Consider the following 18,910-nt stretch of genomic DNA (forward strand, 5'->3'; position numbering starts at 1 on the left):
TTGGTTTTGATAAGAAAAATACTGAAATACCATAGCTTTTTTAGAGTGGCATGTTCTAACCATGTTCAAAGTGATTAGGATGTATAAGGATCTGCCCTCAATGTTACACATTTAATTATTAGTTGTGGATTTAGCATTAATCGTTATGATAAATAACATGTAATCAGACAAGGGTCCAAAGCCAATAGTATTTTGCTTTATCATTTACACTTTACAGTTTAATATTTTATCATATATCTTTAGACATATGTTAAAAAATCGTTATTTTATTGAAGTTATAAATTATAAACGTTTTAAAATTTTTGTATCTATGAATTTTTAATATGAATTGCATCCCCTGCGAGGGGAAAAAAATCTACTGCAGGGGATCCTGTTCCAAATTGTAAAATAGTTGTATAGTAATGATACATTGAAAAGGAATAATGGAGACATAGCTGATATTTCAGTGCAAATTTTTGCACCCCTTTTCATTTTTGGCTCAATGCTGTATTTTCTGTTGAGCTGAAACCACTTTGCTTTTTCTTTCATAAACAAATACCAGGATACATCTGAGTGTAAATTTTACTGCACAAGCTTCGAAAGTGAACACTACTTGAACACAAGATCTACCAGCTTACATCAGCTGGACATTATAGCATGCATAAAAAGAAATCTCTGTTACTAGTCTTAGTTTCTTCTTTTTATTTTTGGCTTTCTCATTTACACTAAAGAATTGGCAAATCCTTCTAAACAATGAGTTGAAAAGGAACTTTCACTCTTGTAATCCCTCTACTGTTTATGAATGGAGTTGTGTTATTAATACAACTCATTCACACTATACTACTTTTTCTATTTATCTCTCTCTATCACAATACCTATTTTGTTCCACAGTCTATCCATTGTATAAATTTTTGTACCGACTTTTTTCATAAATACAATTTGTCTTAGAATAATGTTCATTGACCTTGTATACATACATACATATTAAAAATATTTAGAAGCAAGCACATGGACTTCTGTTTAAGCAAATGTAGAAGTAGAACCGAAGCCAGAGTGTTCATAACTTGTAGTTCAGAAAACAATCAATTCTTCCTTTTACAACTAAAATATTGCGTGAAAGAAAGTGGAAATGAGATTTTCGTTTTTTCTCCTCTTCCCTCTGTCAATTGTCCACGTGACAATGTCAATATGAATGGTGATTTTTTAGGAAAATATTGTGAACCATTGGGAGGTGTCCCCTTTACATTTTGAGTATATTTTTGTGCTGTGTGGTAAGTGAGAGATACAAACAATAGCATACGATGTCAATTTTTAGTTGATCAAATAACAGAACTTGATTTATTTACAAGGGTGGGACATATCATGAACTAATGAGGGTGATTTAGGCATAATATGTAGTGGAAAACCTTGAGAAAGTTTAGTTCAAAAATCAAGTGAAATTTGAAATTTGTTTATCCCAAACAAAAGAAAAATAAAGTTTATATTTGTATGAGGCATTCAGCAAAGCTTTGATTCAGAATTCAGCTCAACAATGAAGTTTTGGGCCAGTGAGGTTCTCAATGGGAAGTACTACACAACACTAAACACTCCCAAAAGTTTTGTCCTGTTACCATTCATTCTATTTCTCATCATTCTTCCTTTTTCTCTTATGATATTCTCACATGAATCATATCCAAAGATATCTTCTGTCAGCACTTTGAACAGCACAGAAGCAAAACAATGTAAAATCTTTTCTGGGAGATGGATTCCTTATCCTGAAGGACCTTACTACAGCAACAAAACATGCCATTTCATTACAGACACACAAAACTGCATAATGTTTGGGAGGCCTGATAGAGAGTACTTGCATTGGAGATGGAAACCAGATGAATGTGAGCTTCCACTCTTCAATGCAACTCAATTCTTAAAACTTGTTAGTGGAAAGAAAATGGCATTTGTTGGAGACTCAGTGGCCAGAAACCAGATGCAGTCTTTGTTGTGCCTCCTTAATCATCAAGTAAGTTATCAAACCTTGTTTTATTTCTTGATTAATCATCCATTGTTTATGACACAATTTTGTTAATGAGCTCCTTCGCATCACTATAAAAAATTACACTAATGGTTCATTTTTCTATTTGCCACTGGACTCTGGTATAGTCTTTGGATGCGTTTGGGGTACACAGCTTAATTAAATGTTTAGTCAATTAAACTCTTTTTATACAAGGGCTTAAGCTAGAATTTTATTGAAATAAGTTAAGGAGTTCATAAAAGTCAGAAGCTATTTCTATAAAGCGCCTTGCACGTAAGTTTTTCCATACACTCCCTCTAGCTAATATAAATATTACAAGTCTGCACAAATAGTACTAATAATATGATGCTTCAATGGTAATGGTGCATATGAATTTTCTATACTACTATTAATTCAGATTATTTCCATTTAATAAAGTCTTAACAATAGAGGAAAGTCCAATGACTGATCATAAGTATATGAATTTTTAGTTTAGTGCATGCTTGCTTAGTAAGTCCTGCTTATGTGGTTTATTGTTTCAGGTGTCTCAACCTGAAGACATTTCCCCGACAAACACGTCAGATTCCATAAATTTCAAACGCTATTTCTATGCTGATTACAATTTCACCCTTGGAGCACTATGGTCCCCATTTTTGGTGAGATTCAGTGATGCTGATCACAATGGTAATCGTTCTTATGACAGCATCATGAAATTGTATCTAGATGAGGTAGATGAAGCTTGGTCTAGTCAAGTTGAACACTTTGACATTGTGATAATCTCAGCTGGACAATGGTTCTTTAGACCTCTGTTGTTGTATGAAAAGGGTCAACTTGTTGGATGCAACAAATGTGGAACTGAGAATGTCAAAGACCTTGGTCACTACTATGGATACAGAATGGCTTTCAAAACTGCATTCAGAAGTCTTCTAAATCTTAGAAGATATAAAGGGGTCACATTTTTAAGGACATTCTCTCCATCCCACTTTGAGAATGGAGATTGGAACAAAGGAGGGAACTGTGTGAGGACTAAGCCATTCACCAAGGAACAAATCAAATTGGAATTTTGGTATGTTAGGGAGATACATAAGACACAAGTGGAGGAATATAGAGAAGCACAAAGGGAAGCTAGAAAGAGAGGTTTGAATTTTTTTATGATGAACACAACTGAAATTATGTTGTTGAGGCCTGATGGACATCCCAACAACTATGGGCATTCCAAGAACAAAAATGTGACAATAAATGACTGTGTTCATTGGTGCTTGCCAGGCCCTATTGACACATGGAATGAGTTTTTGCTCTATATGTTGAATATGAAAATTCAGACATCTTCTCCTTGGAAGCTATAGCACTCTTTAAAACATCAGATTTACCTTGTTGAATGAAATATATATTGTTTATTATTTGTTTTTGGGGTTTGTAAAGTATTCATCCAAATGTAAAAAGGTTGAGTCCTTATTTTTGAAAGCATAAGAGTCTTTGTACTATTTTTTTAATGTATTTATATATCTTTCTTCATTTAATGATACTTTTTTCCCTTGGTTTTTATATTAATTAAATTAATTCTTTTATTAGGTTTTTTTTATCAAAGGAAATCATTATTTTTCATAATTTATTTAATTATTACTCATTTTTCTTCAATTAATTAAACATAATACATAATGAGACATTTATGAATGTCATTAAAATAATATTCTTTTATTATTCAAAGGGGTGATTAGGAAAGGGAAAGGGACTTATCTATTGCTGGATGAGTAAACAAGGTGGGGTAAATAGAAAATTTAACATAATAATGAGTATAACTCACATACAAAGTTTATAGTTTATATTGTATTTATATTTTTTATTTATTGAAATTTTGTAGTATACTTATTGTATTTTTAATTAAATAACAGAAAAGGAGGAATATCATATTTCAGTTAACTAAATTATGAGTAACAAAAGCTGACATGAGAATTTAGATATCCAATTATATAAAAAAAAACTATTATCAAATAAATATAAAAATACATATAAATAAAATTTTAATACACGGATATGAAAAATTAAAACCTTATCTATTGCTGTTCTTAACTGGAAACAGAGTCGAATATCATTTCAGATATTGGCCCACTTTTGTCCTCTGAATCCGACAAACAACGATACCTGTGGAAGCAACATCTTAACCTTTCTTATCTTTCTAGCTATGTTTCCTACGGTGCTCAGTCAATTGTATCTTTAAAAAAATATAATGCTGATTAAAATAAAATTGATTAAATAAGTATTAATCAATTTTTAAATTGTATAAATTTAATTTATTTAATAAAATTTCAGTTCATTAATTAAATTAACAAAATTTAAAATTTATAAAAAATTATTAATTTACTTAGATAAAAATACACGTGTATATATATATATATATATATATATATTCAATATCTTTTAACATTAATTATTAAATTTGTATACTTACTCTTTTTAATAGTATTTTTACAAAAGATAAGATTTATAAGTATTTTATGACATTTATTTATAATAAGGAATATGTTTTAAAAATATAAATAAATAAATTTTGTATAACATACAAATGTCTAAATTATATAAAACTTGAGACAAATGATGAAAATAATTTAATAAAATAATTAATAAATTTTATATTTTATAAAAAGTTATTAATTATGTATAGTAATATATTATTTAATGTATATTTGATGGTTGGGCTTTAATGCATAGTTAATGGTACTACAGGATGGATATATTTCTAATAAAAAAATTGACCATTCATAGATGACTTGCAATAATAACAATTATTTTTTCAATGTCAAATAATTTAACACTTTAATCTTAAGTATTCATGATTAAATTGAATAATTAAAATTTATGTCTCTCTCTGTGATTGAAAACTCTTCTAATTTGTACTTGTGCCATGAGATCAAAATCATATTTCCTATATACAAAATGAACTTATTATGTTTTCAGCTTCTGGGTGTTGTGAAAATTGAGTTGTGGATTTGAGAATCACTTAACATACAAATAAATAGTTGCTAGTAGATCAGTCAACAATAAAAAAGAAAGAAAAAATGAATCCGATGCAAATGGACGATTACTTTATTGCACACAACTTAGGCTACAGAATAGGACATGAATAAAAATAAAATTAGTGATAATGACATGTTATACATCATAGAAGTGAGTGAACAATATCATTAGGAGTATTTTTCATAAACATTCAGCCCATACAATCTGTATATATTATAGTAAGTTATAATATCTTATATTATTTTAAACTTAAATAACTGTTCTTAGCACAAAAATATACACACCTGTCTAGCACATGATGGGTTTCTAAAACATTACACACGAGTTTCAACCATGGCTCTAAAATGTACAGAACAGAACCTCAAGAAAAATAAAAATTGCTGATAAATATCCTAAAAGTACTGGTAAAAGAAAGCATTTAATATGTTGGATTATTTGAAAATTTATTACAAAATAAAAATTTATTCTTTTATTTTCTTAATTTAATTATAGAAGACATTCCTTTTCATTTTTCCAAAACAAGACTTAATCAAAAGCCAAATTAAACAAAAGAGATGCAAAGTTAAGTTGATTCCACACAATTATAGAGAGAGCAAAAGTGCTTCTTCTCTTCTCCTCGATCTGTCCCTTTTCTTCTTTTCTTTCTTTCTACATACCTTCCAACAAAAATGAAGCTTCAAGATATTGATCAGCTTTTCAGTGGCCCAAAACAAATGATCCCAAAAGTAACTTTAATAGCAATCTTAGCCATACTTATATTTACTATCACCCCACTATGCTACCCTTTGGTTAATTACACTTCATTCTTGAAGATCAACAAATATAAGAAGCCATCTCCTCCACATGATGAGCCAGCAACCTTGCCCTCAACGTATGTAAAAAAATGTGACATTTTCAAAGGGGAATGGGTGCCAAATCCAAACGCACCATATTACACAAACAAAACATGTTGGGCAATTCATGAGCACCAAAATTGCATGAAGCATGGAAGACCTGACTCAGAGTTCATGAAATGGAGGTGGAAGCCATATGAGTGTGAAGTTCCCATATTCAATCCTTTCCAGTTCCTTGAAATTGTGAAGGGAAAATCTATGGCTTTTGTTGGAGATTCAGTGGGAAGAAATCAGATGCAGTCTATGATTTGCCTCCTATCAAGGGTAAGTCTTCTACCTTAACACACTGCTACATTCCATTCTCATAATTTTCATGGAGGTAAATACCTAGATCAGGATCTATTTAGTGGTCTATTTCCCTCCCTATCTTAGGTGAATTTTACTGGTACTCATTTGGTTCAAATATAATTGTCATCCCTTATTTTATTAGATTAAAATCAAGTCTAAGAAATTGTATATTATTACTTGTTTGGTACATTACATATTCCTTGCATTTTAAATTACATGTAGTTTAAAATAGTAGACACATCTTAATAAAATTAATAATTACATCAATTATGATGACAAAAAACATTTTCTTTTTGGTATAGTACCCTTATTGAAAGATATGATGTGTAGTTGAGAATTAATTAACATGTAGGTGAGATACCAACCAATGAGAGCATTATTAAAAATGATAACAATTTAAAATAAAGGTAACATATAATAACATTATTTATGGGGTGAAAATGAATCGAGTTAGATCGAACTTTACCTTACATGGGCACGATGTATTTCACAAACTTAAAGTTTAAGTCTAACCTTTTACTTAATATAAGTATCATTTTTTTTTTATTGTTTGACATGGTTTGTTCTGAAAACTTGTTTTCAAACCTACCATATAGTAAGACTTTTGAAATAAGCTAACCAACCTTCCCTTAAATAGGTCAAGCTTTTATGTAGCACAATAACTTTATGACTATATATAATTCTAAGATATAATAGTAAAAACACTATTACGATAATACTAGAAAAATCCAGCTTTTTAGTCTAAAATGCTTGTTAATTGACTGGAATCATAAGCTTTTTCATATAAATAAATTTTTAAGACATCTTAACTTATCTAATAATAGAGTTAGGTTAGGCTAAATCTCAGCTGGTAGGTAAGGTCATATGTCTTTGATGGTCACTTGACCTATTTTAATTTCTAATTATTTAACCTAAATTATGACAAATTCATATTGTAATTTTTTTAAGAAAATAATATAATTAAAATATAAAAAACGTATAACTAATTTTAGAAAGTTGAAAATTTTTCTACTACTCTTTTGAGATATTTATCCAACAAATAACTGAAGTTAGATGTGGAACTTTTGGTCGTAACTAGACACTTAATCTTCTCATGAAGTTATGTGATTGCTATTTCTTTTCCTTTTTTGTATTGATAGTGTAAATTATTAAATCAAGTCTTCTTAACCTTTTAGGTGGAATGGCCTGTAGATGTATCATACCCACCGGGTGACTTTTTCATCAAGCGATGGAAATATCCAAGTTACAACTTCACTATGGTCACTTTTTGGACACCCCATCTAGTAAGAGCAGAAAAGGCATATTCAAATGGTTCAAGTCACATTGATCACTTCAACCTTTATCTTGATGAGTTTGATGAAAAGTGGACAACCCAAATTAAAGAGTTTGACTATGTCATCATAGATGGAGGACATTGGTTCTTTGGGCCAATGGTGTTCTATGAGAAACGAAAAATTATTGGATGTCATAAGTGCCTTTTAGAAAATGTCACTAACTTAACCATGTTTTATGGTTATAGAAGGGCTTTAAGTACTGCTCTTAAAGCCATCAGCAGCTTAGAAACTTTTAAGGGTATAACATTTCTTAGAACATTTTCACCTTCTCATTTTGAGAATGGGTCATGGGATCATGGTGGGAATTGTATTAGAAATAAGCCATTTAGTAGTAGAGAGACAAGATTAGAGAGTCTTTTTTTGGAATTATATAAGATTCAATTGGAAGAGTTCAAAGTTGCTAGGAAAGAAGCAAAAATGAAGGGTTCAAAATTCATGTTGTTTGACATCACGCAAGCAATGTTATTAAGACCAGATGGTCACCCAAGTAAATATGGGCAATGGATACATGAAAACATGACAAAAAGTAATGACTGTGTACACTGGTGCTTGCCAGGGCCCATAGATACATGGGGTGACTTATTGTTGGAAATGTTGAAGATGAAGGAAATGAGAAATGCTGAGGAATAAAGCTTCATTATCATCTGTAGAAAAATAGATAAATTTATAAATTAATATAATTTACAAAAATTTTCATTCCAAGAGTGCAATTTTTTTCCTTTTTACAATGGTATTACAAGAATCCTATTGAGATAAGCTGCAACACAAAAAATATTGAATAAATTATACACTTTTTAAAAAATGATTAAATAAATATTTTTATTTTATAAAATTACATTATACTTTCTATAAAAAAAATTACATTATATTTCTTTAAGAAATAGACTCCCAAATTAGTCTCTTGCATACGTAAAACATTTTTTATTTTTGTCTTGAATAACTATTCACTTTTAAATATAAGGATAAATTGCTAAGTTATCACATGTAGAATTGCATACTCAATAAAATTGACATTATTTGTGTTAAGATGGATTAACTAGAAATAGAGTTAAAATATTTCTTATAAAAAAGCTTGTATAGTTCTCTTTCTATGAGTTATGAGTTAACCTTAAAGAGTGAGTTAGATTCAATTTTCTTAATAGTTTAACTTAAAGCATGCTTGACAGTTTGTTGCAGTGCTACCAGTAAATTTGGATCCCCAAAATCATAAATATTAGCAATGAAAAATGGTCTATCATTGATTACTACAATTTAAATGATTGGTTAATTAGTTAAACAACCACACCATAATAAAAAAAATGAGAAATAGAAAATAAAAAATCTAACTTTATCTTCTTTTCAATGATTACATGATTATATAAGTGTATTATTGCCTAACCTTTTTTTATATGATAATTTCTATGGTGTCTTGAAAACTAAGAAGACTCTTCACACACTTAAAATAATCATTACCATTAATGTTATATTAAATATGTAAATAGATAATGAAGGTTAATGGTTCATCTTAAAAAAAGACATAAATATCCTTTGATTTTTAAGCTATTAAAACAATCATAATCATTAATTTAAGAAGAGTTATTAAAATGTCTTTTCAAGTTTATAAACATGGTAGCAAACATTTTTTTGCATAGATTCTTCAATTTTAGAGTAACTTTTTTTCTTTTTAATTATTTTTATTTGTTTTTCACTTGATTTCTCATATCATGAAGTGCATTTCTCTATTATGTTTGTTTCCCTTCACCTTGAGATGCCATATTTGTGTATTGATTTTTTATTCAAATCAAACCTTTGTTGTTGGGTTTGAGTTATTGGATGTATGGTTGGTTTTTATTTCTTTTGTAGAATTATTGTTTGGTGGATTATAAACTTTGAGTGATGATTTTGTTGGGTAAATTTTACATATTACACTTTCACTATTGAAAGAGAAAAATAATGGGTTTAACATTGTTATAAGTGACGTGCCATGCCACAAATGATGAATTTTTTAAGCTTTTAGAGTAGTGAATTCTAATATCCTTCTTTCTTTTGCCAGAAGTAAAAATAATGTTTTTCAATAAGTAAAGTGAAATTAACATTGAGTCATCAATATTTGTAGATAGAAAATGAATGATTAAGATTGATGAGTGCAAAGGTTAATAATCGAAAATAACATGTGACTATTTTGGATAATAATATGTTAATTAAGGGTAAATAGGTAAATTATTGTCTCTCCTTCATCTCTTTCTTTTCTATCTCCCTGCAACTCCTCTATTTCTAACTTTTTTTTTCTATCGAAACTTTGAAATCATACGAAACTTCACTCAAAAATGAGTTTTCCTAATTATCCTTGTCCCTTTTAGAAATCTGGGCTAGTGCAAGTGTTGGTGTAGGAGTTAAGGCTTTTGAGTTCTTAGGATGTAGATGATGTCTCCTTTCTCTCCCGTACACAATCTAGAACAATGGTCATTGGATATTTCTGTCAGAATTTCTCGAACACATGCATAGTTTCTATATCAGTTCTCTCAGTGAGGTAAAAAGTTTGTTTTTTTAATGTTACTTTCTAGATCGATTCTGTAGGAGAATTGATGTAGAAAGCTAACGTCACTGCTTTCTACTTCGATTCTATGAGAAAATTGATGTAGAAAGTTAACGTCACTGCTTATAGAACTAATGTAAAAAGCTAATGTATACTTTCTACATCGGTTCCATAGAGAGTAAAGATGTAGAAAGTTAGCGTACACAATCTAGAACAATGGTCATTCGATATTTCGGTCAGAATTTCTCGAACAAATGTGTAGTTTCTATATCAGTTCTCTTAGTGAAGTGAAAAATTTATTTTTTTAATGTTACTTTCTAGATCAATTCTGTAGGAGAATTGATATAGAAAGCTAACATCGCTGCTTTCTACTTCGGTTCTATGAGAGAACTGATGTAGAAAGTTAACGTCGCTGCTTATAGAACTAATGTAAAAAGCTAATGTATACTTTCTACAGCGGTTCCATGAAGAGTAAAGATGTAGAAAGTTAACGTCGCTGCTTATAGAATTAATGTAGAAAGCTAATGTATATTTTCTACATCGGTTCCATGGAGAGTAAAGATGTAGAAAGTTAACGTCCTTGTTACCTTTTACATCAGTTTTGTAGAAATACCGATGTAGAAAGTTAACGTCACTACTCATTATATCAATTCTATGAGGAAATCAATATAGAAAGTTAAAGTCGCTGTTTTTTACATCGGTTCTAATCGATGTAGATTTTTTTTTTAAAAAAAAAAGAAGTTATTTTCTACATGTGTCTTTCTATAGAACCGATGTAGAAGGCACTAATTTTTTTTTTAATAATATTCTTTTTTAATGTTGTAAACTTTGAAGGTGTATAACTTTTGACATAAAACTCAGATTTATACAAATAATATATTTTAAAATTTTAAAAATAAAAATTATCTTATTTGTATAACCTAAAAAATTAATTTAAAATATATTCCTTCTATAAGAGATTAATGTTACTATATTTTATTTAATTATGATATAAATAACAATTATATATAAAGTTTTCTTTATTGTTTTAAGACTCTTGTTTTTAAGACTAATTTTAAATTCTTAGTAACAATATTAAGGCTTTTAACATGTGAATACATAATTTTTTTTTGTAAAAGTCTTAATATCAATGGCATGAATATGTAAAATATTTGATAAATTCTAATATTTTTTAATAACTATGAAAGGTACAAAAGAAAATACATTGGGTTGCATTTTTTTAACCTTTTTAGAAAACTTTTTAAAATTACATAATTTAAGAAAAATATTATTTAAGAAGACAAGAAAAAAAAATATCAACTCTTTAAAGGTTTAAAAGAAGAATTTTTAAATTTTAAAAGAATTTAATTAAACACATTATTAGTATAAAAGTTTTTAAAGTAAACCCTTTAAATTAGTCTTGAGACGTATCTAATTAATTAGTCATTGATATTTTTAGATAATCTGGTTAGTTTTTGAATTTGTGAAATGTTAGATATTTTAATATAATTAACGATTTTTGACAAATGTTAAACACTTTAATATAATTAAGCACATTATCTTGTATTGTTTCACCTTTTCTCTTCATTTATGATCGTTACTATCCTATGAAGCACCGACATTAAGAGGAAAAAGAGTTCGGGTGTTGGACACGGATACGACATCGACACCCTTAGATGCGGCTTGGATACGTGTCCAACACTACTTTACAAGTGTCCAAAAATTAAAATGCTTTTTTCGGCTGTGACATAGCGCAAACACAGTTGGAGAAGGGAGACACGGCTCCAAAACGGCTCACTAAAAAAAAAATTCAAAGTAAAAAAAAAAAAGATGTTAAAACTTAAAAAAGTTAAAAAAAAATCTTTAAAACTCTCTCCTTTCTTCCTATTCCTTCTTCCGCATGTTTTCTTCCTAACTTCTGTGTTAGGTCTCTCTGTGTTTGCTTCTCATTCTCTGCACATTTTTACTAGTAAAGTTTTTTGTTTTTCTATTCATCTTTGTTTCATTTTCTTATTTCTATTCAGTGTTTTCGTTTTTATTTTTGTTTTTGTTTCTTTTTTTTCTGATTATGTTCTGAGGTTTATATTTATGTTTCGCTATTTCATTTTTTTTTTATTGTGTTTCTTTTTCTTTTTCTGCTTCTTTTTGTATTCCAAGGTTGATATTTTTGTTCCCTTGTTTCTGCTTCTGTTTCATTGTCAATCTGTTTCTTCTTATCATTTTATGTTTCTTTTTCTTTTTCTATTTTTGTTCCCTTATTTTTGCATGGAAGAAGAATTATAATTACAATATAAGAGATATGACAATATGGTCGACGATTAAAAGTTTGTTTTCATATGTGTTTTCCTTATCAAGAGTATGTTTTTCTTATAAAAGATCCGGGGTTAATATAAATCTGTTTCTCCCAAAATTTTATTATTAAGATTATGTTTTCCTATGTGTTTATTATTAGAAAATTTGGAAGTACTATGAGGATTAACAATTCTTTTTTTTTCTTATTTTTGCAAGTTGTGGTTGTGGATGCCTTGATATATAGTCACTCATTTTCTCTAAATCTTGTAGAAATGAATACTTCTAGTCAACCCTTATAAGAAGATGACACTAAACCCCTATGGATTTGTTACAAATATAAAAAATGTGTGTGTAGGTGATAAAAATTATGAAGTCAAATACGATATTTGTGACCTAACTTTCAATGGATCTTATACTAGAGTGAAGACATATTTTTTGAAGATTACAGAAAAAGAAGTTAGAAGTTGTCAAAAGATTACACCCTCAAAACTTCTTGATTTAAAAAAGATAGACAACGAGGCTACATTAAAGATAGAAAAGTCAAAAGCAAAATTTGTTCCTTTCTCTCGGGTTTCTAATGAATCACCCATGGACACCAATGATGGTGTTGATCTCAAAAAGAGAAAAATATCTAGACCACGAGAAAAAACTTTCAATATGCAAGCTAGAGAGGTATTAGATTATGAAATTACTACATGTTTTACTCATTAGGATTGTCTTTTCATTTAGCAAGAAATTCTCATTATAAGAGAATTTTTTCTTTTGCTACCAACAATTATATAAGTGGATATCAACCTCCAGGCTATAATAAGTTGAGAACAAGTTTGCTCCAAAATGAAAAAAAAAACTATATAAAGGGGCTATTGGAGCTAATAAAAAATACATAAGTCAAAATGTGTTAGCATTATTAGTGATGGATAGAGTGATCCCAAAAGAAGGCCACTCATTAATTTTATAGCAATAACAGACAGTGGACCCATGTTTATAAAGGCTATAGAATGCTCAAATAAGATTAAAGACAAAGATTTTATAGTCAAATAAATGAGAGATGTAATTATGGAGGTTGAGCCCTCAAATGTTGTGCAAATTGTGACTAATAATGTACCTGTATGTAAGGCAGCAAGTTTAATGATTGAGGCTAATTTTCCTTTTACTTATTAGACTCCTTGTGTTGTACACACTTTAAACCTTGTTTTAAAAAATATATGTACAACTAAGAATACAAAAAAAGCAATGTTACTTATCAAGAATGTTCTTGGATCACTACAATAGCGGAAGATGTTATATTCATAAAAAAATTTATCATGGATCACATTATGAAGTTGTCCATTTTCAACTCATTCAACTCATTGAAATTGTTTTCGGTTGCTCCAACAAGATTTGTCTCTACTATAGTAATGCTTAAGAGATTTAAGCAATTGAAGAAAGGATTCCACAAGATGGTTATTAGTAATGAAAGATACATTATTAGATGATGTTTGGTGAGACAAGATTGATTATATACTATCTTTTACTAGTCTCATCTATAATGTTCTTAGGAAAATGGATATGGAAGTTTCATCTCTCCATTTAGTGTATGAAATGTGGGACTCAATGATTGAAAAGGTAAAGAAAGTCATATATTGATATGAAAGAAAGGCAGAAAGTGAAAATCAAGCTTTTATAACGTTGTGCACTCCATATTAATTGAATGTTGGACAAAAAGTAGCATGTCTCTCCATTGTTTAGCTCATTCTTTAAATCTAAGGTAATAAATTATATTCCTAAATAATATTTATGATTAAAATTTTTAGTTACATTTCTATGCTATTATAACCAATTTTTTATATTGTAGATATTATAGCCACGAATGGCTAAGTGAAAATTCTAATAGAGTTCCTCCACATCAAGATATGGAACTTACTTGTGAAAGAATGAAATACTTCAAAAGATACTTTTCAAATAGAAGAGAAGGTTTTGATGGCATTGATTCTTTAAGTGATAGGAGCAAGATAGATGCAAAATCTTGGTGGCTTGTTCATGGTGCTCATGCTCCAATACTTCAAAAGGTTGTCCTTAAGCTACTCAGACAAACATATTCTTTTTCATGTTATAAAAGAAATTAGAGCACTTACTCTTTTATTCATTCTATGAAGAGAAACAAGATGACACCACATAGGGCAGAAAATCTAATAATTTGTTCACAGTAACCTCCGTCTTCTTTTAAAAAAAATTTCCACAATATGACTAAGAGGAAACAAAAATGTGGGACATAGTGGAAGATGCATTTGAATCACTAGATGAAAGTGGAATGCTTGAAGTTGCTAGTTTGTTACTTATGAATCAGAACTAGAGGTTGTGTTTTTCAATAATGATCAAGGAGGTCATAATCCCTAAGAGATTTGATTCATCTTCTTATTTTTGAAATTTTCTTTTTATAAAGAGATAAAGCCTTTACATTGTGAAATAATGCCGCTTAGTATTTTTTGTTAGGGTATCATATGAAAATTGTAAAGTCTAACAACTTTATCTTGAGAGGATGAATGAAAAAATCTTAATTTTCAATATAAATTTTTCAGATTAATTATATTTAATTTTTTATATATATTTATGTATAAGCAGTGTCTCGGTGTCTTATATTTTAGACCTTAGTTGTGTTCCGGTGTCTGTGTCATGTTGTGTTCGGTGTCCGTGTTATTATCATTAAACTCACTGCTTCTATCGTCGACTTATTCAATGACGTCGTTCCACCCCCCCATCTCTACTATCCACTACCACCTCTAAGTTTCATCCTCCCTACCGTCCACCACTACTTGCCACTACAATTAGGGGGCTTGAATTGCACAAGCCTTTTGGGTTGTAGTTTATTGATTTGGGATTTAAGATTAGGAAGGGAAACAATTTTTGTGGAATTGGACCAAGTGTCAAAAGAAGGTTGTTTCATAGTTCTTTATCATGGATCTACTCAGTACAAAGAGGTGCAAGAGATTTTGGAACAGAAGAGTGTCATTGATAAGGAACAGGAAGACTTACATGAGGTCAGGCCTGTGTTTGGGGTATACTTATTTTATTTTTTTTTGAGTTAATGATGTAATTATTCAATTATGACGTCTATGTATTTTTGAATACATTGTTATGTGTTGATAATGGCATGGAATGACTTGAATTCAAGTGTGTACAAGTTGTATGATTGCTGGGCAAAGAGTTAATGCATGTTGTGTGAATTCGAGAATTCTAGTTCAGGTTGAACTACTGGATATCTCGCTGCAGGGAAATGTCTCTCGTTGTAACGAGAATAGATCATTCTAGAACTCTCTCATTGGAGCGAGGAGGTTCTCATTGTAGCAAGAGATAACATATGGGCTCCATTGTCTGGTATATCTCATTGTAGCAAGGTGCTCACTATAGCGAGAAAATCGCGAATTGAGAGGTATTTAAGAAAATTTTGAATTGAAAACATTCATTTCTCACCAAACCACTATTCTCTCTCACTTCCCCTCCGTTCTCTCACCCTCTTCACTCAAAGAAAACTCTCCCAAAGCCAAATCTCTTCTAGAACTAAGTGAGAACCTCTACCTTATGCAGATCTAGGTGAGTTTTAAGACTTGGTTCCCCTATTTCATCCCTTATTTTCTTTTGGTTCCTCTTCTCAAAGGTTTCTATTTTCTAATAGTGCGGAGATCTGAGCCTTTAAGCCTTGTTCCTTTCTCTGGAACTCTCGTGGACCTAGATCTAAGGAAACTCATTCCAAGTAAGGAGAGCTTACCTAAACTGGCTTTGTCTACAAAGTAAATGCTGAGTTAATTACGTATTTAATTTTGTTTTAACTGAGAATGATTTGTTGTATGAGCAAACCCTAGGTTGGAACCCAGAGTATTATGGCTGAGGGGATCCTTGTGTTGGTTGGTGAATGCTTGGAATACTGTAATAGAATTTGACATGCTGGAAAGCTGTGATATATGTGTTGAGTATGTTAATGATGACAACCACAAACCGTGTTGCCGAATTAAACGATCTTGAATTAGATTTCACACAATAAAAACGAAATTATTACGGCACAAATAAGAATTGAAATAAGAAGAAAATTAATAAGAAGTAAGAATAGAATAGAGATGAAAAATGGCGCCACAATCGCAAGATTGATAAGCCAAGGAACGATCGCCACAAGAGTTTTGGCCTCTTGATAAGATCAAAGAAAATTGACTCACTCAAGAACCTAGAGTCACACGCTCTCACAAGAGTGTTCAATCTCAAATTATATTCAAAACTAATTAAAAGTGTGTTTACAAGAGCTTATATATGTCTAATGCTTGTAAACTAATACTAATGCAAACCCTAATGGGCTTCTTGTACCAACAAGCCTAAATTTAAATAGACTAAATAAAATAACAAGATTTTATCCTAAATAAAAACTCAAAATAAGTAATGACTAATATTAAAATAAATAAACTAAACATAATAATTAAATCCTAATAAAACTCGTTAGAGTTTAAATCCTCTAAGCATATGTAATTGATTATCTTAGACTTTTCTAACTCTAAATTGAGCTCCCTTTCAAATAAGACAGCAACAATCTTTTCTAAGTCTTCATTTATTCTTTTTGCCCTTACCCTTGTCATTGGTCCTTAAAACTCTTCCAATGCCTTCAAGTCTTTGTCTTCAATGGGTCTTCCTTGATTCTCATCAATCCCTCTTTCTTCAAGAAAATTTGTCCTCAAATTTGACTCTTTATTACCTACATCAATGAGAGATAAATCAAATACATTAAAAGTAGCATTAACACCATACTTACCTAATAAGTCCACTTTGTATGTATTATCTCTAATCCTCTTTAAGATTTGAAATAATTCATCCCCTCTTGTTTGAAACCTTGCATCTCCTTGCATGGGAAACTTTTTTCTGCACATATGTATCCAAACCCAATCTCCAGGTTCAAATTCTACTTTCTTCCTTCCCTTATTGATATACTTTGCTTGTTGCCTCACTTTCTTTTCAATTTGATGTTTTATTTTTCTAATTGGAGGTAGGCAGTAAGATACTTCTTTAGGGAAGACATCTTCAAAATCCTGTAGAAGAGAGAAAACACTACTAGGAAAAATATCGTTAGCAAAGGAATCCATAAATTTATTATGAGGACTTTCTTTATACAGAGGTAAGCACATAGGTCGAGAGGCCAACAAAACTTTCTTTACTTTTTTTTCTCTCACAAACAAATTTTCTCTCCTTTCATATTGATTTTTTTCTTCACCTTTCTTTTTACTCTCATATTTCTCACTTGTAAATGTTTCACCTTTCTCTTCACTCTCATATTCCTCACTTGTAAGTGTCTTCACTTTTTCTCCTTTCTTTTTAAGGTTCCCCTCAAACTCACTCTTTTTCTTTTCATCTTTTCTCTCTTGCTCTCTTTTCAACCTCATGACTATTTGATCATCACACACTTGACTAGGAGTCATGGGCACTAGAGTGATTGTGCTCCCTTTATGTATAAATGTGAACTTGTTGGAATGACCATCATGAATAGCTTTCTTGTCAAACTGCCAAGGTCTCCCTAAGAGTATATGACTTGCTTCCATAGGCACTACATCACACAAGACTTCATCTTTATACTTGCCAATAGAAAAAGTAATTAAAACTTGCCTATTAACAACCAACTCCCCTTCATCACTCAACCATTGTAGCTTATAAGGCTTGGGATGAGGAGTAGTAGTAAGATTCAATTTCTCAATAAGTCGAATACTAGCCACATTGGTACAACTACCACCATCAACAATAAGAGAACAAACCTTTCCAAGTACCAAACATCTTGAATGAAAAATATTTTCTCTTTGTGTGGTATCATCCTCCTTAGCTAAACTACCCAAGAGACGCCTTACCATAAGCAAATCTCCCTCGTGGCATAAAGCTTCAAACTCACTATCCTCTTCACTTGAAGCGTGTGATGATTGAGATGAACTATCACTTGAGATCTCACCATTCTCTCTCAAAATCATGGTTTTCTTGTTTGGACATTGGGATGCAATATGACCATTTCCAAGACATTTGAAGCATTTGATTGCTCTATGCTGAGAAGTAGGAGAAGCAGAAGTATTAGTAGAATTAAAAGAAGTTTTAGAGGAAGGTTTACCACTTTGCACAATTATATCCTTAATTGATATTTCCTCCTTCTTTACTTCTTCCTTCCACCCTTTTGAGTTGTAAGAAGAGACATTCTTCCTCAAAGTACCCTTTCTCTTTAGTTGTGCTTCTACTTTAATAGCTTGGTGAACCAAATCTTCAAGTTCCACATAGGGATGAAGTTCCACTATGTCACGGATGTCATGGTTCAACCCATTTAAGAAACTAGCCATTGTTGCTTCTCTTTCTTCAAATACATTAGCTCGTATCATGGCAACTTCCATTTCTTTATAATAGTCATCAACACTTTTGCCACCTTGCCTCAAACCTTGAAGCTTTGTATGAAGCTCTCTATTGTAGTATGTAGGAACAAATCTCCTACGCATTAGGTTCTTCATTTCAGTCCATGTATCTAAAGGCTCCTCATCATATCTCTTTCGGTCCCTTTGAATTTGATCCCACCACACCAACACGTAGTCGTAAAACTCTAGGAAAGCCACCTTTACTTTCTTTTCTTCACTATAATCATGGCATG

At 30.5% G+C, this 18,910-nt stretch overlaps 2 protein-coding genes across 2 annotated transcripts; both read left to right on the top strand.

Annotated features, from left to right (window-relative positions):
- The first annotated feature begins 1,499 nt into the window (after positions 1-1,499).
- LOC113867716 (protein trichome birefringence-like 19) lies at positions 1,500-3,312 on the top strand. Its single transcript, XM_027503150.1, has 2 exons — positions 1,500-1,975; positions 2,509-3,312. Exons 1-2 carry the CDS (start codon positions 1,511-1,513, stop codon positions 3,310-3,312), a joined length of 1,269 nt encoding a protein of 422 aa, XP_027358951.1. The 5' UTR covers positions 1,500-1,510.
- Positions 3,313-5,649: 2,337 nt separating this feature from the next.
- On the top strand, positions 5,650-8,126 carry LOC113867819 (protein trichome birefringence-like 19). The gene is made up of 2 exons (XM_027503308.1): positions 5,650-6,138; positions 7,338-8,126. The coding sequence occupies exons 1-2, from the start codon at positions 5,650-5,652 to the stop codon at positions 8,124-8,126; spliced, it is 1,278 nt and encodes a 425-aa protein (XP_027359109.1).
- Positions 8,127-18,910: the final 10,784 nt, after the last annotated feature.

The sequence above is a fragment of the Abrus precatorius genome, unplaced genomic scaffold (genome assembly GCF_003935025.1).
Source record: "Abrus precatorius isolate BTA unplaced genomic scaffold, Abrus_2018 Scaffold5, whole genome shotgun sequence".
Taxonomy (NCBI): domain Eukaryota; kingdom Viridiplantae; phylum Streptophyta; class Magnoliopsida; order Fabales; family Fabaceae; genus Abrus; species Abrus precatorius.